At 41.9% G+C, this 23376-nt stretch overlaps 1 protein-coding gene across 1 annotated transcript in view; it reads left to right on the top strand.

The window, feature by feature from the left end:
- The first annotated feature begins 20242 nt into the window (after nt 1-20242).
- Nucleotides 20243-23376, top strand: part of BRWD1 (bromodomain and WD repeat domain containing 1) — a 41802-nt gene continuing 38668 nt past the window's right edge. Inside the window, exon 1 of the mRNA XM_072138774.1 lies at nt 20243-20397. Coding sequence (XP_071994875.1) covers nt 20349-20397 — 49 coding nt within the window. The 5' untranslated portion in view covers nt 20243-20348. The remainder of the gene's footprint in view (nt 20398-23376) is intronic.

The following is a 23376-nucleotide window of genomic DNA, read 5'->3' as shown; positions in this document are numbered from 1 at the left end:
ATGCTATAAAACGTGATCAAAAATGTACTCCAGAATGATACTGGTGCAAAGTACAACATGTCCTGCAAAAAACAAGCCATCAACCAGCTCCTTAACAATGTTATGCCACTTGGAAGACAGCAACGCAAAAATGATTTTTTTCCCCACATTAAGGTTTTATTTGACAAATTTAGTAAAACGTAAGAAAAAAACATTCATGTCTGGTATCCCCGTAATCGTATTATTAGGCTAAAAGGCGAACACCAGAAAAAAAGTAAAAAAATCCAGTACAGAATTGATGCTTTTTTTTCTACTCCTGCCCTAAAAAAAAGTTCCTAAATTTTCAACAATAGGTGATACTAACCCCAAAATGGTAACACTGGAAAAAGCATCTCATCCCGCAAAAAAAATACCGTCACATGGCCCCGAAAAAGCGAAAATTTTATAGCCTACAAAAGGGGCCAATGAAGAAACTAAAATCCTGGCAGCTGCAGGGTGCTCCTTCCCCTCTGCGCCTCGCTGTGCCCCCATAACACAAGTCACAGCCACATGTGGGGGGTCTCTGTACTCAGGAGAAATTGCAGAACGAATTGTATGGTGGGTTTTCTCAAGGGGTTAACAATCTTTGTAAAAGCTGTTTCTGATAGCTTGAGGGGTGCAGATGTGAAAATGGGTTGGTTATATAGGGGGGTTTTAATGCTAAATATGTAAAATTACATTCAAAACTGTATTTATCCCCAAAACAGTAAATTCTGAAAATCCGGAAAAGCGATATTCAATTTGTAAGCCGCGCGACATCAAAATAAATTATCCAAACATTTCAGAAATGATGAAAATGTAAAGTAGACAAATGGGAAATGTTATTCTGCAAGTTATTTAGGTGGCAAATCTATCTGCCTGAAAATTTCAAAAATGGCAAATTTTTCAAAAAATTCATCATTTTCTCTAAATTTTTTTTATAAATAAACACGTATCAGCCAAAATTTACCACTAAATTGAAGCACAACGTGTGGGGAAAAACAATCTCAGAATCGTTTTGATAAGTAACAGCGTTCAAAAGTTATAACCGTATAAAGCGACGCAGGTCAGAATCCAAAAAATGGGATTGAGCCTTAAGCTGTAAAATGTCTGCGTCCTTAGGGGGTTAAAAACTCGGCTCAGTTTTTACAGCTTTCATCCTGTGCTCAAAATGACACTTCCTTTTTATTTTGCAAAATAACGTTCACACTGGTGTACGGACCTATGCAATGTGCGATTTTTACTTCATTTTATTGCACTACTGCAGTGATGGCGAACCTTTTAGCGGCTGAGTGCCCAAAAACACACCTAAAACCCCCCTTATTTATCGCGAGGTGCCAACAAAAAATTAAAGCTGTAAATTACTGCTCCCTATTCTTCAACAATCATATTGGCCTCCTGAGGACAGCAACACAGTAGAAATATGGAAAATTTGTATAATTTTAGATTCTTTCCAGTGCACCTCTGTAGACCTGTAGGGACCAGCAGGAGGTCCTTCAAAGATAATTCGGCCCTATCTATTCATTCTCCCTCTTCCTACAGTCCCAAGTAGCAAGTAAGTATCAAAATATGACTGAAAGCAGCATCTTCTAAGTTGCTTGGAACTGCAGGAAGATTCTTTGAGTCCTGTCTGGTGTTCTGGGGCGATGGCCCGGGTGCCCAAAGAAAGGGCTCTGAGTGCCACCTTTGGCACCCGTGCCATAGGTTCGCCACCACTGCACTACTGTATTGCAGTATATAGCTATTTTAATTATCTCAAATTGTTTGTCATTCACAGGCTCAGAAATCACTTTCCATGTAAGACCTAAAAGTGTGAGGCTTTAGGCTGCTGTGGCAACAGATCACCACCCTTCGATGACGCCATGGGGGGGGCACTGATTTTAGGCTCCATGATCAGCACCAGTACTGACCATGGCAGTAATAGGTGGTGTATGTATGTGGAGAGCTCAGCCTGTCGTGTTTGTAGTACGTCCTGGTGTTGTGCAAAAGGGGTTAAGGGGGCTGCCATTCAAGGTAGCAAAGAGGCATTGATTTCCTCTTCCCACCCTGGAAAACATAGGAAGATTTCTCAACCCCCTAGTGGACATGAATGTCAAGTCTCCACACACCTATAATGTGACCTTAATTACTTCCTGATTTTTAGATAAAGTATAAAAATTACTGTACAGTTTCATCAGATATGCCACATTTTATAAAACAAATTGTGCACGTTGGGTTCATACTTGAACATTATTGTCTAAATGCAATCTGGATTTATTGGGCAGCATGTATCCACCCTCTACTTACTAAATGAAGAGGGTTGTGATAATATGTCTGAAGAGAGCCAGTATTCTCAAAAGCTTACCATCAAATATACTCGGCCTCAAAAAGATATCACCTGTGGGTGTTTAATAGGGTGGTGCAATTTTAAATATTCTTCCCACAGGTAAGAGATGGTCAAAATAATAAAAATGGGGCGGCACTTGTGTCCCTTTAACTGATCAGCGGGCTGAAGTAGTGAGAGCACATGACTAGGTCAGCCAATCACTGGCCTCAATGTTGTACTAGTGAGGCCAATGATTGGGCTTTATTGGACAGTCTGCAGTCTTGTATGCAAACACTGACCATGAAAAAAAAGTCCCTTTTGGAGGCAGAAGACGGTGTTGATTCTTACGTATTTGGATTCTAGTTAGGACATGCTGCAGATCCAGTTTAACTGCCTGTATCTCTGGTTCCGTAGATTAATGTGATCTGAAAATTGGTAAATTGGTGGTATAAAAGCAGGTCCCTTTAAATATGTAGCAATTCAATTTGCATTGGTGTTTGTTCCTGCATATTGTAAAATGCAGTTACATATTTTATAATGTGAGCTACATACACCCGGTGTGGTCTTCTGCTGCTGTAGCCCATCTGCCTCAAAGTTTGACGTACTGTGCGTTCAGAGATGCTCTTCTGCCTACCTTGGTTGTAACGGGTGGCGAGTCACTGTTGCCTTTCTATCAGCTCGAACCAGTCTGCCCATTCTCCTCTGACCTCTGGCATCAACAAGGCATTTCCGCCCACAGAACTGCCGCTCACTGGATGTTTTTTCTTTTTCGGACCATTCTCTGTAAACCCTAGAGATGGTTGTGCGTGAAAATCCCAGTAGATCAGCAGTTTCTGAAATACTCAGACCAGCCCTTCTGGCACCAACAACCATGCCACGTGCAAAGGCCACAAATCACCTTTCTTCCCCATACTGATGCTCGGTCTGAACTGCAGGAGATTGTCTTGATCATGTCTACATGCCTAAATGCACTGAGGTGCCGCCATGTGATTGGCTGATTAGAAATTAAGTGTTAACGAGCAGTTGGACAGGTGTACCTAATAAAGTGGCCGGTGAGTGTATCATGTGTATTTCTACCCACAGCATTGTCCAATAAATAGAGGTTTATTATCCCTGGGTATAAGATGAGATTCTCAGGGAATGCCGAGATGGTGAGGGTACAGGTTCGCAGCTTTCCTGGTCTAGGACCGTCTGTGAACCCCAGTGTTTTTGTGCCTATAAAGTAAATTTTTCACAATTTAAGGTTACCTGATTACAAAGGTCCCTTTCCCTAGAATGAATGGAGCTATAGTTCAAGCATGCTCCCTACTGCTGCTGTTATTCCCTGTGGCACGGCTGCAGATAGCTGAGCCCTGCACTCTCATATTTAGTGAATGGAGTGATGCATATGCATATATCAGCCCTTTTTGTAAAATTAGCTTCTCTCGAAGTGGGCGGGTACATCCTGGTTGTGACAACAGCTCGGGGAACTGAGGTCAAAGCTGCTTCCCTCACTTCCCATAATGCTGAGCTCTCTTCTCATGCAACACAGATGTGACCCTACCCTGACTGGTAATTTCAATATTGGTTTTACATCCTCACATGCATTAGTTACAGTGACCTATACATATATATCATTACACACATATGCACAAATGGACCTATAATCTTATACAGCCTTATTACTACTATATACACTACTTGCTATGATTGATGTGTCACCCAGGCTGTTCAGCAGATGCCATCAGTCTCTCCTCTTACCAGCAAAGTGGTGGAGTACAGAGAACAGAGGAGACATAACACACAGAGAAGTATATACTCTTCATCTTGACTGCTCTGCTGATCTTACTCCTTCTTTTCAATAATCTGAATATAAGCTTGTAGTGAGATGGACATGGGTTGCAGAACAGGTTTATGGATAATTCTCTGTGCACACTAGATTAGTGAGCAGCTGCAGGGGGAAGGTGCACTGTGTGTGGGTACATGAGGGCAGACTGTAGACAGGACAGAGCAGACAATGAGGAGATGCTTCCTGTAATCACTGGGCAGAGACGGGAAGTAGCCTATTGCATGTTTTTTTGCCTCTATGGCACATATTACGGAGAAGAGGATCAGGTATATCTCTGAGAGATAAGTCACATCCGTAGGGGAACATGGCTTTGGGTTGGAAGGGATATGTGAGATGGTGTTGTCTTTTTTTAGGGGCAGAACTTGTGGTCCATGATGGGGCAGTTCAATGCCCAGAAATAGGGTGGAGTTAATCACATATCTGATATCCTCTGGGGATTATACTCTTAAATTGTCAAACCTGTTGAAAGCTGACAAGATGCATATTTTAGTTTAGTATAGGAGACATCCCAAAACAGCTGTCTTCAAATAAATGTATAAGATGAATATACCATTAGTGCTGTATAATAGTATAGTAGTAGTTAGAGAAACCCTTTATGGTATGTTTGATATTTGAAGGTAACCTAAATGTCTGGGGTAGCACATTCCAGAGAACAGGTGCAGTTGGAGAAAAGTTTTGAAAAGGTAAAAGAGAGGTTTGTGTTATGGAAAAGGTTGGTCAAATCATGTATCTTTGGTAGAAGAGAGAGCAAAGGTATGATGATACATAGAAAGGAAGGTTATGGGAAGGTGCAGCACACAAAGGAAGCCAAGGTTTCTCAAGGTTAGACTTAAAGCTAAAATTACCTTTAACAAAACTTAAAGGAATCAGTAATAACAATGTCTCTGGTCATTATGTGACTTGAATACTTGATATTCTGGCAACTATTCTCTTTGTTTTCCCTTTCTGTGAATTTCCAGTACTCTCTTTGCTGGTGGGAAGATAGCTTACTGCTGTGACTGTTCCCCTCATAGACATCAATGGGAGCTTAATCAGAGATTTCAGAATGAAAAGCAGATTTGGAAAGAAGGAGGGAGGAACATAACAGCCAAAGTAGGTGGAGAAGGAAGCACTTTCCTCTGACAAGTTATAAGTTCATATTCACTTATATTTCTCTTCTCCTGACATGTCTTTTTTTAATCACTTTTAGTGATCAACACTTCCTGCTATATAACATGCTGCCTAGCTTAGAACTCTATGTACAATCTGCTCAGCTCCTCCTGCTCTATAACATGCTGCCTAGCTTAGAACTCTATGTACAATCTGCTCAGCTCCTCCTGCTCTATCTCCCCCAATGTGCGGCAACCTCTTCTTGCCCCTTTTTCGGGATGTTGGCATCCTGGCGCTGACGACACAGGGTGTAACGTCACCACGCCCACTTGGTGGGGAACGAATTAAGGGCAAAGTGGTGGGGGCCCTGGGCGTGCGCCCCCCTATAATCCAGCACTGAACATGATGCCTGCAGAAAGGACACTGTGTAAATTCTTCCCAGCTCCATCTGTTCTATAATATGCTACCTGCAGATTGGACTTCTGTTATAATTACAGGTCTAATAGAAGAGTGTGCATGGGGCCAATGCTTCATCCTATGTATCACCTCATGTATTAGTCATATTCCATTATAAGGTGTTATATTTTGGAGATGCATAGTTATTTTTCCATAAAACAGACATTCACTTTTATACACTACTTCCCGTTGTTAAAGTTAATCTAAGGCACGTTTCCTGCTAAAGGAAGTCCCCTGCCAAAAAACTATAGCGTCCACCCTGTAAACACTAGCGCCCCATTGTTATCTATGCACTCGCTGCCTTTGTTTTTCTTGGAGGTTGTTCACAGGGAAAGTGTTCAGAAAAATTTGCACTTCAGGAGATCCCACCAGCAGGTCATAGGAGCAAGGGCAGACCGGCTGTTCTTAGTGAGCTGGCTCATTAGGCTCCGCTCACTAAAAGAGCCGGCTGTTCTGGCTCCTGAACGGCTCCATACTAAATATATAATATATATATATATATATATATATATATATATATATATATATATATATATAATATTTATAATAAATATGTAATAGGGAGCCCCAGTCCAGCCAGTCATCCCACTCCACACACTTGTAACCGATTTTATTAGGGTAAAGGGGGTGTGGTGAGCCAATTAGGGGAGGAGTTAACGCAAAAGTCGTTTACGCGAAAGAGTCAGCTTTTCGTGCTGGCTCGTTCAATAATGACCCATCACTACTTTCTATGTGTAGATCAATACTGGAAGAAGATAAGCTGCTTCCAGACGTCTGATAACGCTTATCTCACAACACTATGAGAGTGTTAGAATGTGCAATCTCCCTTCTTCCCTGCCAGCAGATATGATGTGATAACAGGACTGCTCTCAAACACTGACAATTGTGAAGCAACGCACAAAAATCTTCCAGATTCAACCAACATTTACCTACAGAGAGTCCAAATAAATCCACTAGTGATATTTACACAATAAAAAATCATTTTTAACCCCTTACTTTACAATTTTTGCTGTTTTAACTCCTATCACTCCGAAGGCTAGTAAGTGTAAAATTCCAGACTGTGGGCAGGGACTCTCTAAACAGACAATTCATGATTCCTCCTGTGCTATGAGAAGCTGTGTGCCGACCATGTAGTTAGATTATCAGGGTGCAGGTTTATCTACACTTTTATTTAGCTTCTGAACATTCTACTAGTATCTGACTCATAGAAAGAGAGTTGAGACAGATCAGAGATGAGATGATGAGATCCATGAGATGCATATTACACACAATGACATTCTTAGCTCTACTACATCTCTGCTCTGCCACAAAATACAGTCCTATCAGATCTGATGTGTCTCCCTCCCTGGACAAAAGAACTTATCTGCCTGCAGTACGTGTGTATCAGTGTGAGCTCATCCTGGAATGCTGGGGGAGGGGCTAGAGGCGGAGAGCAGAGAGGAGCTCAGCTCCTCAGCGTCAGACAAGATGTCTGCCGACCCTAAAGTCAGAAGATCCAGGGTCGGAAACCAGGAGCAACTGAAACTGTGTACACCAGGACTGATAGAGACAGGTTGGACTTATATCTGTAAAATGCTGTATTTGTGTTAATAACAGTGAATTAGAGAATGTGTTGTTTTGTTATCCTGAGTATATTTAAGAAACTAGTCTTCGTGGGAGGAATACCCCTTTATAGTGGATTTGCAGGTGAGAATGATTATTTTTAAATAATCATTTAAAAATGATTATTAAAGGGTTTGTTCCGGCTTTAAAAAAAAACTACACTATTTTTTGGACTATAAGGGGAACCGGATTATAAGGCGCACCATCAATAAATGCCTGGTAAAACCTGTAGGTTCATATATATAAGGCGAACCGGATTGTAAGGCGCACCTGATTATAAAGATGAATGACCAGCCGGTGGCAGACCTGTGCACAGCTCAAGGCACCTGTTGTCTATAAGTACGGATCATATATAAGGTGCACTGGACTATAAGGCGCACCTTTGATTTCTGAGAAAATCGAAGGAGTTTTTGTGCGCCTTATAGTCCGAAAAATACGGTATATCCGGCCTGGGGACTGAAAAAACAATAAAATAATTTATCTATACCTTCTCTGAGGCTCCTCTTGTCCTGCGCCAGCGCCCGTCAGTGCTGTGCCCCTGCAGTTATACCTCCGGCAGAATAGTGAGTGCCCCTCTCAATTCATTCTTGGTGTAGTGCCTTGATGCTGTGTATGTCTGCTGCTCCTGAGCTGCAGTAAGGCATGAGCAAGTCCAAGGCTCCTAATTCCCGAACTAGGCCAGCAGGATGCAGGGGTAGCCATTTACCATTTATTTTAATTTTATTACATGCGGTCCCCTACTTAAGGACACCCGACCTACAGACAACCCCTAGTTAAAGACGGACCCCTCTGACCACTGTGCCCTCTGGTGAAGTCTCTGGATGTTACTATAGTCCCAGACTGCAATGATCAGCTGTAAGGTGTCTGTAATGAAGCTTTATTGATAATCCTTGGTCCCATTACAGCAAAAAATTTTGAAACTTGAATTGTCGCAGTTTCGACTTACATACAAATTCAACTTAAGAACAAACCTATGGAACCTATCTTGTATGTAACCCGGGGACTGTCTGTATAAGGATTAGCGGATATAATGGTAAAAGTATATGCAGGGAGGGAGAAAAGGTATATCTTGGATATTTGGTATTGGGGTCTTTGGGAGTTGTATTTTCTTCACATGCTTTAGGATATGGACCTGGGCGTGGGTTAGATTTTAGGATGGTAGATAGTGAATTGTTGTGATGTATTTGTAAAATGTGTTTTTTTTCTTTCTTCAGTATATTATATTTATCACTTCATTGTGGGGAGCGGTAGGGAAAGAAAAATATATTGGTGGTGGAACTGGGTGCGGGTTTTGTCTGTTTTAATGTAAAGGGATTTTTATGTTAAAGGAATTGTCCAGTTTCAACAAATATTTGATATGGTTTGTGTAAGGAAAAGTTATACAAGTTTTCAATGTACTTTCTGTAGTCCATGTGCACAAATCGTTATTATCACAGAGAGTAATAGGAGATGTGTGATAATAACAGCACCTGCATGTCTATCACATCACATGGACAGATTTCTATCCACTGGAAGTAAAAAAAAAGAAGCTTTTATAGCAGGACAGCAATATTTGCTGAAAGTGGACAACCCCTTTAAGTGCGTGGTGTGAGTTGCTGGGCCAGGAGAGTGTTTTTTCAGTTTATATTATTATTCTGTAATAATTGTTTCCAGGAGTTATGGCTTGTTTTATGTTCGTATATTGTTGTTATGTCTGGAGTATAATACAGGATGTAACCCAGGATCAGTACAGGATAAGTAATGTCATGTATGTACACAGTGACTGCACCAGCAGCAGAATAGAGAGTGCAGCTCTGGAGTATAATACAGGATGTAACTCAGGATCAGTACAGGATAAGTAATGTCATGTATCTTCACAGTGACTGCACCACCAGCAGAATAGTGAGTGCAGCTCTGGAGTATAACACAGGATGTAACTCAGGATCAGTACAGGATAAGTAATGTCATGTATGTACACAGTGACTGCACCAGCAGCAGAATAGTGAGTGCAGCTCTGGGGTATAATACAGGATGTAACTCAGGATCAGTACAGGATAAGTAATGTCATGTATGTACACAGTGACTGCACCAGCAGCAGAATAGTGAGTGCAGCTCTGGGGTATAATACAGGATGTAACTCAGGATCAGTACAGGATAAGTAATGTCATGTATGTACACAGTGAATGCACCAGCAGCAGAATAGTGAGTGCAGCTCTGGAGTATAACACAGGATGTAACTCAGGATCAGTACAGGATAAGTAATGTCATGTATGCACACAGTGACTGCACCAGCAGCAGAATAGTGAGTGCAGCTCTGGAGTATACTACAGGTTGTAACTCAGGATCAGTACAGGATAAGTAATGTCATGTATGTACACAGTGACTGCACCAGCAGCAGAACAGTGAGTGCAGCTCTGTAGTATAATACAGGATGTAACTCAGGATCAGTACAGGATAAGGAATGTCATATATGTACACAGTGACTGCACCAGCAGCAGAACAGTGAGTGCAGCTCTGTAGTATAATACAGGATGTAACTCAGGATCAGTACAGGATAAGTAATGTCATGTATGTACACAGTGACTGCACCAGCAGCAGCATAGTGAGTGCAGCTCTGGGGTATAATACAGGATGTAACTCAGGATCAGTTCAGGATAAGTAATGTCATGTATGTACACAGTGACTGCACCAGCAGCAGAATAGTGAGTGTAGCTCTGGGGTATAATACAGGATGTAACTCAGGATCAATACAGGATAAGTAATGTCATGTATGTACACAGTGACTGCACCAGCAGCAGAATAGTGAGTGCAGCTCTGGGGTATAATACAGGATGTAACTCAGGATCAGTACAGGATAAGTAATGTCATGTATGTACACAGTGAATGCACCAGCAGCAGAATAGTGAGTGCAGCTCTGGAGTATAATACAGGATGTAACTCAGGATCAGTACAGGATAAGTAATGTCATGTATGTACACAGTGACTGCACCAGCAGCAGAATAGTGAGTGCAGCTCTGGGGTATAATACAGGATGTAACTCAGGATCAGTACAGGATAAGTAATGTCATGTATGTACACAGTGACTGCACCAGCAGCAGAATAGTGAGTGCAGCTATGGAGTATAATACAGGATGTAACTCAGGATCAGTACAGGATAAGTAATGTCATGTATGTACACAGTGACTGCACCAGCAGCAGAATAGTGAGTGCAGCTCTGGAGTATAATACAGGAAGTAACTCAGGATCAGTACAGGATAAGTAATGTCATGTATGTACACAGTGACTGCACCAGCAGCAGAATAGTGAGTGCAGCTCTGGGGTATAATACAGGATGTAACTCAGGATCAGTACAGGATAAGTAATGTCATGTATGTACACAGTGACTAGACCAGCAGCAGAATAGTGAGTGCAGCTCTGGGGTATAATACAGGATGTAACTCAGGATCAGTACAGGATAAGTAATGTCATGTATGTACACAGTGACTAGACCAGCAGCAGAATAGTGAGTGCAGCTCTGGGGTATAATACAGGATGTAACTCAGGATCAGTACAGGATAAGTAATGTCATGTTTATACACAGTGACTGCACCAGCATTTTCGGACGTGGCAAAACCTAATGTGTTTATGATTTTTACTGTTTATTAATATTTAATAAATGTGATAGCACATTGTAATGAATGGGTTAAAACGAGACAGCTTCGGGCCTTCATGTGACCCAAAGCTTTCGTGGCAACGGATCGCCGCTCCCCGTGTCGTCATTGGGGAGCGATGATCTGCGGCAAGATGGCGGCCCCCGCAGCATTGCCGGCGGCGATCGACTTGAAAGCACCCGCGATCGGGGCTAGCACCGATCGCGGGTGTTACCGGTAAGCCTTTGCTGTAATATGCAGCAAAGACTTACCGGCTATGGAGATGGCTTGGCCCGCGTGCCCTCTCCATGCACCAGGACCATGCACCGGGACTAGTACGGCGTGCATCGGGAAGGGTTTAATGACATCTAATTGAAGAAATGTTTATGTATGGCAGATTAATGAATCTGGATGTGAATGCCCAGACGAGAGGAGAATACCCCTTTAACTCCTGCGCTCATTTCCAACCAGTCAGATCGTCTGAAGGCATGTCCCCAAAGCCGGAAGCCGGTGCAGCTGTGCCACAAAAGGATCGTGTGTGCCAAAATCCCAGCGCAGACACTTCTTAAATACCTGTGCAAGCCATGTAATCCCTGAAAAAGGTGCACAGTCCGACGAAAGTGATCAGTGCGACCCTGAGTACCAGCCCCAGTGACTGCACCAGCAGAATAGTGAGTGCAGATCTAGAGTATAATTATTGTGATTATTTTTATGTTTATTTTTACGATTATTTTTATTATTGTGATTATTTTTTAGGTTATGAAGAGGGCGCAGCCAGCGGCAGAGATTCAGGCGCAAGCTAAAGCTTAATTCTATGCCTGACAGGGCCACAGCCTCCTGATATATCTAGCGGTGCGGAGAGTTGACATGATAAATAACCACAGTGACTCCAACAGCAGAATAGTGAGTGCATCTGTGGGGTATAATGCTATAAATATCTATTAATTTATCATAAGCTCTTGTGATTAGGGCTCTGACTCCTTCCTCTGTTGTTTGTTTTGTTGTAAAGTCTCATTCCTTATACAGATCTTTGTGTCAGACTGGAAAAAAAAATCTTGTATTGTGTATAGCGGTATCATTTATTGAGCTGTGCCAACTTTTTACTGTGTGAGGCAGACATGTCCTGAGATGAACCCTGGAAGTATAGAAAAGATTTTTGGTAGGAGGAACAAACAGGCTACTGGGGCGTGGAGTAGCCGCGCTGTGTAGCCTCAACCCTGGCTACTCCACGCCCCAGTAGCCGCTTAAGAAAATTTACAATAGATAAAAGGGCTATCCTCACGTCCTATAGATCCACCTACCACCTCATCTGCCTTTATAGGTTCCCTTTAAACATTTTAAAGAGTCATAAGTTTTAGGGCTCATCTGTTTTTTCCGTCTGTATACTATCCGTCATTTCTACTGATAGCCCCCTGACCCTTTATTGTCTATGTGCCCATTCACATGTCCACTTTGAGTGTAAAATTCTTTGGTTTTATTTTGTGTTAATTATATTGTGCTTCCCTCTCCCCCGCCCTTCCTTTCCCCCAAAACTGGGTACAAACACCTTGCAAAAATGTCACTTTACCTGCAGTGGCGTAACTAGAATCTGATGGGCTCCAGTGCAAAGTCTGTGCCAGCAACCTCCCCCCCCCCCGACTATAATGTATGGTTTATAGCAGTGGTGGCGAACCTATGGCACGGGTGCCAGAGGCGGCACTCTGAGTCCTCTCTGAGGGCACCCAGGCCATCACCACAGAATGAGTTCAACAGACAGGGCTCAAAGAATGCTGGCCCAACAATTCTTCCTGTATGTAGGAAACCTGGAGAAAAGCTGCAATAGTCCAAATTTGCCCTCCTCATTTCATCTGTGTTGGTTTCCTCAGCAATAAATTACTGACTTAATTGCTGTGCTGGCACTTTGCCATAAATAAGTGGCGTTTGGTTGAAGTTTGGGCACTCATGATCTAAAAGGTTTGCCATTACTGGTTTATAGTAGTAGTCTTGTCATATGGGAAAGTGACACGATAAGGGCCCCCTAAACCTCTTGTGCGACCATAACCTCTGCACCCCCTCAAGTTACGCCCCTGTTTACCAGCCAATACCTTATGGATCTAGACCTTTAAGCTGGAAGAGGATCTCACCAACGGCTGGAGAGAACTGGAGTTGTCAGTCGGAAATAAATGATAGAACCTCCCCTTTCCTTTCCCTTCCCCTCTCTCCTATGGGTCCCAGACCCAGTGTTTGTATTGATGACCATATGTTGGGGTTTTGTTCTTCCATAAAATTAAAAATTACTCAATAAATAGTTTAAAAAAACAATTAGTGAGTGCCGTATATAAACAAGAGATAGCTTTTAGCTATGTGACATTATACTGTAAGTGACTGTGGTTCTTTTAGGCGCACAGTTCTGCGATGTGCTGCACGGAGCTGCAGACGTCATGTGGTGAACTCTATAGCAATAAGTCGCAGTCGGACAAGTTCTCAAAGTTCTGTAGTAGATGGAGAAGAATTGTGATCTTTGAAGAGTCACAAAGATGAAGACCGGGACAGATCAGAGGTAGAAGTTTGAGCTACGATTTATGCCAGACATGGTGTGCCATAATTTTTTGGTGCTATATAGTAATATACAGTATATTCGCAGCTGGTATATATTTACGTATGTGGTGTATTTATTACTGCAATTATTAGTATTGTACAGGTATGTGGGTATTGGTGTGGGGATATATATATTTATATGAACTTATATTTGAGTGTTTCTTATATGTGGTATGTTTATATATGTGCATATATAGTGTATGTGTGCATATATGGTATTTGTTTATTCTGAAGTATAATGTGAGGGATGGGACCAGCATTGAGTGTTTAGGTGTATGGGACCCCAATTCTAAGTTCGTACCAGGTTACGCCACTGCCTCTGATCACAGTTACTGTGAGTTAACAAAATGCATTAAAAATGCTGAAAAAATGCTGTTTAAGATGGAATAAAATCGGATACTCAGTATCCCAAGTAGGGCCCTTGCAGATCTGCGGAGGAGTTACCGTTATCGACTGTTGGCTCAGCAATCTTAAGACTGTGAAAGCTGTTACTTTTGTAGATCTCCTGCTTACTTATTATGTTAGATTCTATGTTGTATATTATGTTTTGCCCTTCAAGTATATGTCTATGACCCTGGGAAGTGACCTTTTTCGAAGGACTATCCTAAGACAGCTCTGTCTGCTGAGGGGTGGGAGGTGGGGATTGGGGTGGGTTATTTAATTTTATATTTAAATGTATTTGTGTATCTGTTTTTGTGTGCAAAAAGAAAAGAAAAAGGTAAATAAAAAACGTTTTGAGTTAAAAAAAAAAAGAGTGAATAAAATCTTCAGCAAAAAAGGGGAGCTATAGCTACAGCCATGGTCTTATATAGGACTCCCTATAGCTACGGCCACGGTCCGATATAGGACTCCCTATAGCTATGGCCATGGTCTTATATAGGACTCCCTATAGCTACGGCCACGGTCCGATATAGGACTCCCTATAGCTATAGCCATGGTCTTATATAGGACTCCCTATAGCTACAGCCATGGTCTTATATAGGACTCCCTATAGCTACGGCCATGGTCTTATATAGGACTCCCTATAGCTACAGCCATGGTCTTATATAGGACTCCCTATAGCTACAGCCATGGTCTTATATAGGACTCCCTATAGCTACAGCCATAGTCTGATATAGGACTCCCTATAGCTGCGGCCATTGTCTGATATAGTAGTCCCTACAGCTACGGCCATTGTCTGATATAGTAGTCCCTAAAGCTACAGCCATGGTCCTATGTGTCAGGATATAGCTCTGCTTGAAGAAAAATTATAAAGCAAAAGACTGACATAATAGGCCTGAGGTCTATCTCTAGATGCGGCACAGCACTCGCTCTGGAGAGGGAAGGGTTATGTAGGTAAGCTGCATAGCATTAGTTCATCTTATAACCTGTTGAGACGGATTATATGTTATTTTTGGACAAGTAAACGTTCGCTTGTTACTTCCAAGCTGCCAGAAAGAAATATATCTACTAATTCTTTTATCTGTGGAAAAAAAAACTCTTTTTAGAATTAGAATTTTTTTGGAATTATTGAATATCATTATTTATTTTAATATATTTTTTTCTATAATAATAATAATAATAATAATCTTTATTTATATAGCGCCATCAAATTCCGTAGCGCTTTACAAATCATAGGGGACATATACAACTATATTACATTACAAAGAACAAACAGTCATATGGAACAATAGGAGTGAGGGCCCTGCTCACAAGAGCTTACAGTCTATGAGGATGAGGGTGTGACACAAGAGCTTACAGACTATGAGGATGAGGGGGTGACACAAGAGGTTGTATAATGGTCCAGCCATTCTTTATAAGGGAACAATATAAAATAATTTAATAAATAATTTACTAAACAACGATGTTGCTGCTTGAACCAGCCATCAGCCGCCATCTTATTTACAGGGTCCTAGGTGAAAAAGACTGCAGAGAAGCCTGGAGCTTGGTATATATCTGCTGTTTGCCAGATAACAGATAGGATAGTACATAGGATGAATTAGTAAAGGGAGAGTTGACATTTCATGCAGTTAGCGAGAGTGATAGGCTTTCCTAAAGAGATGGGTTTTAAGAGCACGTTTGAAGCTTTGGAGGGTGGGTATTAGTCTCAGAGTCTGAGGAAGGGCATTCCAGAGAATTGGTGCAACTCGGGAAAAGTCCTGGATACGTGCATGGGAGGTTCGAATTAAGGTAGAGATTAATCTATACCATTGCAGAGAGTGAGACTGGATTTAAAGACACAGTAGATGGGTGAAAAATGATTCAGCAATCAGAGATATATACCATTGCAGAGAGTGAGACTGGATTTAAAGACACAGTAGATGGGTGAAAAATGATTCAGCAATTTCTATGTTAGTTTTTGGAGCACAGTGTGTTATACGTCTGTATTCACAGATCAGCTGTTAGGTAAAATAATCATGTGACCTTTCAAGTAGTGGGGACACTGTTTAAATGAAGTGGCTAAATTATAATTTTTTTGTATTTTCGTTTTTTTTAGACAATTGCTTGTTTACCAACTTTTACACTTCACCATTTTGCTACATCTGATTAAAAATAAATGACTCTGGGTGACTGTAGAGAGCAATGGGCCAGATTTACTTACCCGGTCCATTCGCGAACCAGCGGCGCGTTCTCTGTGTAGGATTCGGGTCTTCCGGTGATCCACTAAGGTAGTTCCCCTGATGTCCACCAGGTGTCGCTGCTATGCTGAATTTCGTCGGAGTGCACTGAAGTTCAAGCGACACTTTTTTTTAAATGCAGCGGTTTTTCCGAATCCGTCGGATTTTCGTACAGCCACGCCCCCCCATATCTGTCGCGTGCATGCCGGCTCCGATGCGGCACAATCCGATCGCGTGCGCCAAAAACCCGGGGCAATTCAGGGAAAATCGTCGCAAAAAGAAAAAATTCGGGTAACGCAGCGGAAAAACGCAATTCGGGCCCTTAGTAAATGACCCCCAGTGGCTCCTGTTGTAAGGGGCAATGGGCATGGAGTAGTGGTTGTAAATTAGGAGCTACCTGCACATGTTGTGTAAATTAAATATGCAGCTAATGTACATTTTTTATGGGCGTTTTATGCAGATTTGTGTTATATGATTAACATGCATTTTTTTTTCCTTTTATTTAACTGATCTGACGTAATTTCAATTTTCCCCTAGCCCATAGACGACAAAGAGGCAGCAGAGGATTAGTGACATGACACACATTACCGCGGAAATCGCTAACAAATCTGTGCAGAAAATCTGCACATGATCCGTAAAGTGTGCTGGAAAGAGAGCCTTGATTTTTAGAGCTCTACATCCAATTATTTATTATTTCAGAAACTCTTTTAGAGATTTTGTAATTTCCGGAAAAAAAATATCACAGCATCTCATGTTTTTCCCTTTTAAAATTAAGTCTTTCAAAATTTTCAAGAAGTACCAAAAAAGAGTCAGGGGCGTAACTAAGAGAGCAGAACCAGGGGCAGACTTCTGAATGTGGCCACCCTACCCCCTCATAAAATATACATATTTGTATACTCACACATTTATACACTTATGTGCACACATTTATGCAATTATATATATGCAACATCCTCCACCAAGGCCTAGCCTTTTCTTGTGGGTCTAGAGGCAGCCCGGGCCCAGAATACCGGAGTGGCTGGTGGTTGCGGCCTAGGCACGCTAGTGTCACAATGCTTGGTATGGGGACCGGAGGGCAGTCCCACAGCCTGGCAGGTCTCCAGCAGGTGGTGTGTGCAAGAAATATGGAGGGAAAGGCTGCTGTACTGGTTCTCCCTGGGGCAACCCCTGAGTGTCTGTAAGATAAGTCGCTGGGAAATGGATGGGGAGCCCGTGGTGGTGACAGCCGTAAGCAGGGATCAGACGGAGGCAACATTGTGCAAATCAACTCATGGTTCTTTATTGAACAACAGGTAGCAGGCAACGGCTAAACGTTCAAACAGCAGATCTGGATTCTGGTACTGGAGTGGTCATGGAGAGTGGTCTGCAGGATAAGGCACCAGCCTGGAAGTAGATGCAGGCTGGGATAATTGAGATGGAGCTGTGTCCAAACTGTGGAAGCTGCAGCTCTGGGTTAGAGTCTCCTGACTCAGTTCCTAGGATTGGTTTCTGTGACAGGACTAAAGGTGTGCTGCACACTGGGGCACATTTACTTACCCGTCTGGAGGAGTTCACAGAACTGTTTGACGAGAATGCCCTGTGTAGCGATTCACTAAGATTGCGCACCCGATATCCTGCATGTGTCGCTTCCCCGCTCAGGTCCGCCGGAGTTCCCCTTCTTCTTCCTGGTGCATGTAAGTGCTTGGTCTTACGACACAATTTGAAAGTTAAATCTTTCGCATGAAAGCAGCGAATCTGCGCCACAATCCAATTGCGTGTGACACAATCCCCTGTTAAAAACCTGTCACAGCCATGCAAAACCTGAAAAAGTCAGAAAGTCCGACGAAAGTGCATCTGCGGACCCTTAGCAAATAAACCCCACTATCTCTCTCTGTTCACTCAGACCATGAGGTCAGACTGGACTGGACCTGACACTGAGGTCAGACTGCTGACAGGCAAAGACCTGAGACTGAGACCATGTGCTCCCACTGCACATGGGTTTTATACTCCCCCTGGTCAGGTGGTAGCACCTCTCCAATCACCCTCCAGTTTACAATACAGCCAAATGATTGGATAACACTTTACACCATTTAACTACTGCCTTACCAGAAAGAGTCTACAGCTGCAATTACATCACCTATAAGTGCTAGAAACTTACTAGAGGGTGTCAGCTCCTAACCTGGAGAGGGTGCTATTCACAACTACCAGCCTGCTTATGTTTTAGCAGGGTTGTTGCATATACATTTATACACTTACACAGATCTGTCCCAGTAGCTGCTGACCACATGGGGAAGGTACACGGCTGGAAGTAGAGATGAGAGATCCCCTAGTCCTGTTGTTCTGCTGTCTCCTCCCTCTCCACTGACATTTATTATCTGAGCATAATGTGTAGCATAAAATGTATATAATGGTACACATTCTCCATTCATTAGAGTGTCAGGGCAGAGGTCAGGGCCCCCCAACACTGCAGGCCCCATAGCAGCTACTATGGCTGCATTTGCTGTAGTCATGCCCCTGCAAAGAGTTAACCAAAAATGAAAACAAGTGGTAACATGAGGACAATACCAATAATACAGCAATGAAGAATCATGCTCAAACACATACAACAAAAAAGAGGAAGGGAGAGTGGACGGAGTAAGGGGAAAGGGTGCACAGAAATCTCCATGCTTATCATAAAGATAGTTAAGGTATATCCAAGTAAGGACTCCAAGGTCCCCATATCTTTTCGAACTTTTCAATAGAGTCTAAAAGAGAGAGACAACTTAGTCTACTATAGGTCCAGTGATCAGAGGTTTGGTCTGGAAAATCCTGCCAGCAGACGAAAGGTGTATTTCAGAGCGAACTCACTTGTGGACAACTGGTCTTATTTCATCACCATTTGAAGGCCTTCTACTGGAAGTTATTGCATATAGTTGCCAGTGGCGTGTGGGGAGAAGTAAGGGCATAACATATCTGCTATAAATCCCTTAACCACAAGGAGTCTGACAACACAGGGGATAAAATTGTGGTTCTGTAACACTCTCAAAGCCATAAAACTGACTCTAGAAGCTGATAGGCCCCAGTGCAAAGTCTGTGCCAGGCCCCCGACTATTATGTATGGTTTATAGTAATAGTCTTCTCATATGGGAAAGTGACACCATAAGGGCCCCCTAAACCTCTTGGGCCCTGGTGCGATCGCAACTTCCGCACCCCCTAAAGTTACCCCCCTGATGACAACCAACTGATTTCTGATAACATTATGCACATCATGACAGTGATCTTAAAGAGGTTGTATCAAATTTTACATTAACGCTATATCCATATTATAGGAGATAAATATATTTGGTTTTAACTACTGAGACCCACACATAACAAAACCTCCAACCCACTATGGCTTTCAGACCGGGTGAAGAGTAGATTGAGAACCAGCTTGACTTCTACTGGTTAAACTACAACCTATACTCGGCAGGTGTCAGAACAGCTGGAAGCCCAAGCCCAAGCCCAAGCCCAAGCCCAAGCCCAAGCTTGGTTTAGTTTGCCGTTTTTCTATTGTTGTCGGCGTGTGAGCGGACCTTACATCCCAATGACTAACGGGCTGTAAACTACGGACCACTGAACCCTTGTATACAGCCCAATATTGTACATGTTCTTGAATAGAAACCTTTAGAGACGGTCTGAGAAAGTTTTGCAAGATTTGTCCCATTATTGTCAAGTTTTTACAGTGATCCAGTGGCACCATTATCAAATTTGACCTCTACCTTTCCTTTTGTAAAGAATAATTTCATGCCTAGTACTAATGATATCTGTAGGTAATACATTTGTTTTTTTTTTTTTTTTTTAGCTTTAGTCGACTCCTGCTCGTGCCAGAAACAACCTGCTGCTTTTTCGTAGTTCTGAACTACAACTCCCAGGATTCCCTTGCATCCTAGTCTTCACAGTTGACTCATGGGATTTGTAGTTCAAAAGCAGTGTAGACGTCACAATGTCTAGTTCACTCAGAGTGAACCGCTTCACCGAAGCGGAGGAATACCAATACCGATTTTCTTGGTCTTGGAAATTACGTATTTTTTTAAGGAAAATATATTTGTTTCTTTATATTTTTGTATTAGGATGGAATATATGGGTGGTAGGAGGCTTTGTAGGTTGGGGATTAGATGGATGGCGCGGCGGCGTGAGGCACTACTTTGTGTCATGCGGAGGAGGCTTACGGTTCTATGTGGCGGGACGGAAGAGGCGGAGTCAGTGTGTGAGTGCTGTGCAGATGTGAGGAGGCCGCACGGAGGCTCGGAGGACGCAGTCACAGCCGGGCTCCTGACCTGACCTGAGCCGGCATGGCGCTCCAGCCTGTGCCCAGCTGCTCCGGGCAGGCGGCAGAGTCAGGTAACCGCCTCACCCCCGGCCCTGGGCAGCACCCTACACCTGCCCCAACTGCTGCCACTTACTGTCACCTCCACACAGCGACCTGTCACCCTGCACCCAGCCCCGGGTCTACCCTCCAATATAAAACACTGCAAAAGTTGTCATGACACGATTACTCCTAAAATTGCGCCAATCTGATATAAGTCCTATGCATTTGTCTTATTCGGGTGTCTCCTTTATATACAATGTCCCGCTGTTACCTCCTTATGCTTCACTTTATAACTTTCCTGTCAACTTTTGTTTTTGCATGACCAGCTGTGTTTTTTTTTTTTGCTGGTACGATGTTGAGAGAGCACATAACGTAATAAAATAAACTGTATACATTGTAGGAAATTACCACAACTCAATAACCTGTCAGATATCGCCCTCATATCATATATTCCACAGTACTTTAAAAATCACATTAGTGTTTTTTTTCCCTTTTTTTTAATAGAAAATTAAATTTTTTGTGTTTTTTGTGTGTCCCATGCTTTATTTGAAAAAAAAAACAAAAAACCTGTGCTATAAAGGTCATAAATGTATGCTGAGGATGGCTACGATTATGACTGGATCATATTTAGATCTCTATTTGTTGTATTTATCTCTCCCAATCAAAACAAAAATAAAATGCCAATGCCACCATTGTTTTTTCGATACTTTTGATGACGGAGCTGTTGCAGTGTGTGTTTTTTTTTTATTAATGGGTCCCTGATGCATAGACAGTATTGAAAACAAATAAATTACGGTATATTGTTTTGGGCTAAAAAACAAAAAAAAAAAAACTGGACATGCTAAAAGTTCAACCTTCAGTGTTTCTGTATTTTTGCACATTTAGAGATGTATTCATTTAGTGAGGCTTCTCTAAAAGTAAATAAATAATTTGTAGCAATGCGGTATTTTGCAAGTAAATAATATATATAATCTTCTGTGGTGAGTTTTTATCCTATTTGTGCAATGTTTTGGGTATGTCCAAATATTTTTTTTTGTATATATATATTTTGGTGAATCTCCTGCTCCCTAAAAATAAATGATGTTGTGGACACATTTCGTATAATAATGGCTGCAGGATTTACCCCAGTGATTAACCCTCAGCCGTTCTACCAACATCAGAAATGAGCCGCAGTCACAGATAGTGCTGTAATTTTTCTATTGGCAGTGGCCTACCCCTCAGGCTCACTTGCATAATTTTAAGCCTTTTCTTTATTAAAAGAAAAGGCATTATTTGCTAAAAGAGCAGATTATGCCAGTGTGCTTGGTTTACAATCTTTGATCTGGTGATAGATGCCCTTTAAAGGGAACCTGTCACCTGGAGACCCATTTTTAGCACTCCCCCCAGTCCCCACAGAGCATAGTACATACACTGCCAAAGTGTTTTTGTATTAAAAATAGGTTTTACAGAAAAAAAGATATGTTATATTTTACCTTTCATTAGCATCTGCTGTGTGACTAGGCAGTTGCCAAATGGGAGGGGCTGGAAAGGAGCAGTTCCCCCCCCCCCCACCCTTGGGGAACAGCTACTCCATGTGACCTTTTCAAATACAGACAGTCCCCGGGTTACATACAAGATAGGGTCTGTAGGTTTGTTCTTAAGTTGAATTTGTATATAAGTCGGAACTGTATATTTTATCATTGTAATCCCAGCAAGAACTTTTTTGGTCTCTGTGACAATTGGATTTTGAAAATGTTGGGTTGTCATAAGAACCAGGATTAGCAATAAAGCTTCATTACAGACGCCTGTGATAACTGTTACAGCTGTTTATTGTAACCTAGGACTAAAGCACAATAAATTCACAATATACAGTGGTCCGTTTGTAACTAGGGGTCGTATGTAAGTCGGATGTTCTTAAGTAGGGGACCGCCTGTATATGAAAACACCCATCACTTGGCTTAGCGACGCCCCCTGCTCCTCTACAGCCAATCCCGAGTGCGGGGAGTTATTCATATATTTAAAAAGGTCACATGTTTCCCAAGGGTGGGGGGAACTGCTCCTTTCTAGCCCCTCCCATTTGACAACTGCCTAGTCACACAGCAGATGCTAATGAAAGGTACAATATAACATATCTTTTTTCTGTAAAACCTATTTTCTATACAAAAACACTTTGTCAGTGTATGTACTATGCTCTGTGGGGACTGGGGGAGTGCTAAAAATGTCTCTCCTGGTGACAGGTTCCCTTTAAGTCTCTGCCGCCTCCCACCATCCATATATCAGTATAATAATAATAATAATATATATATATATTTTTTTTTTTTTGATTCTTCTGACATCTCCTTTAATGAGAATCTGCTTTAATTTTTCTCAGCTATTTCCAAAATGAAAGATGAGCTTTGGTTGCCTGGAGCAACTAGATCAGTTTTGCTTTCAGACATTCGTGATAAGTTCCCCCATAAGTGTGTGATCGCATTATACTATCTGTGTATGTATCTTATTATAATGTGGAAAAAAAACCACAATTAAACTGTACACAATCCGCAAGGTTTTTATGTATTAATTGCTGATTTGTGTTGTGTGGTTCCTTTTTAATGCAGATTTACATGTAATTTTTTAACTTTTAGTTTCCTGGGAAAATCTCACTAAAACGGCACCAATGCCAAGTACTGTTGTATTCCATTATTAGATTAACTACTAGTGATGCAACTTACATATTGCTATACTGCAATAGCTGCCCACTACACATTCATTGTATAAAGACTTTCTTGTGTTATTCACTTTATTTTTCTGTTGTTGTAAAACTCTGTAAAATACCTTCCGTAAAAATACAATTGATACAAAACTGGCATTGTTGCAAGCTTTACTGGTGGATATTTACAAATCTATAGGTTGTACTTCTCATGCTTTGTGCAGTTCTCTGACATACAAGGCATGGGGAAAGTTCCTGGCACACAGTAAGGAAATTGAGCCTTCTCCTCTGTTACAAAACTTTTTTGAAAAGGGAGCAGGGTGGCAAATTCACTACAGCCTGC

Source organism: Engystomops pustulosus, chromosome 2 (genome assembly GCF_040894005.1).
Source record: "Engystomops pustulosus chromosome 2, aEngPut4.maternal, whole genome shotgun sequence".
Lineage (NCBI taxonomy): Eukaryota > Metazoa > Chordata > Amphibia > Anura > Leptodactylidae > Engystomops > Engystomops pustulosus.
This window is presented reverse-complemented; position numbering and strand designations above follow the sequence as displayed.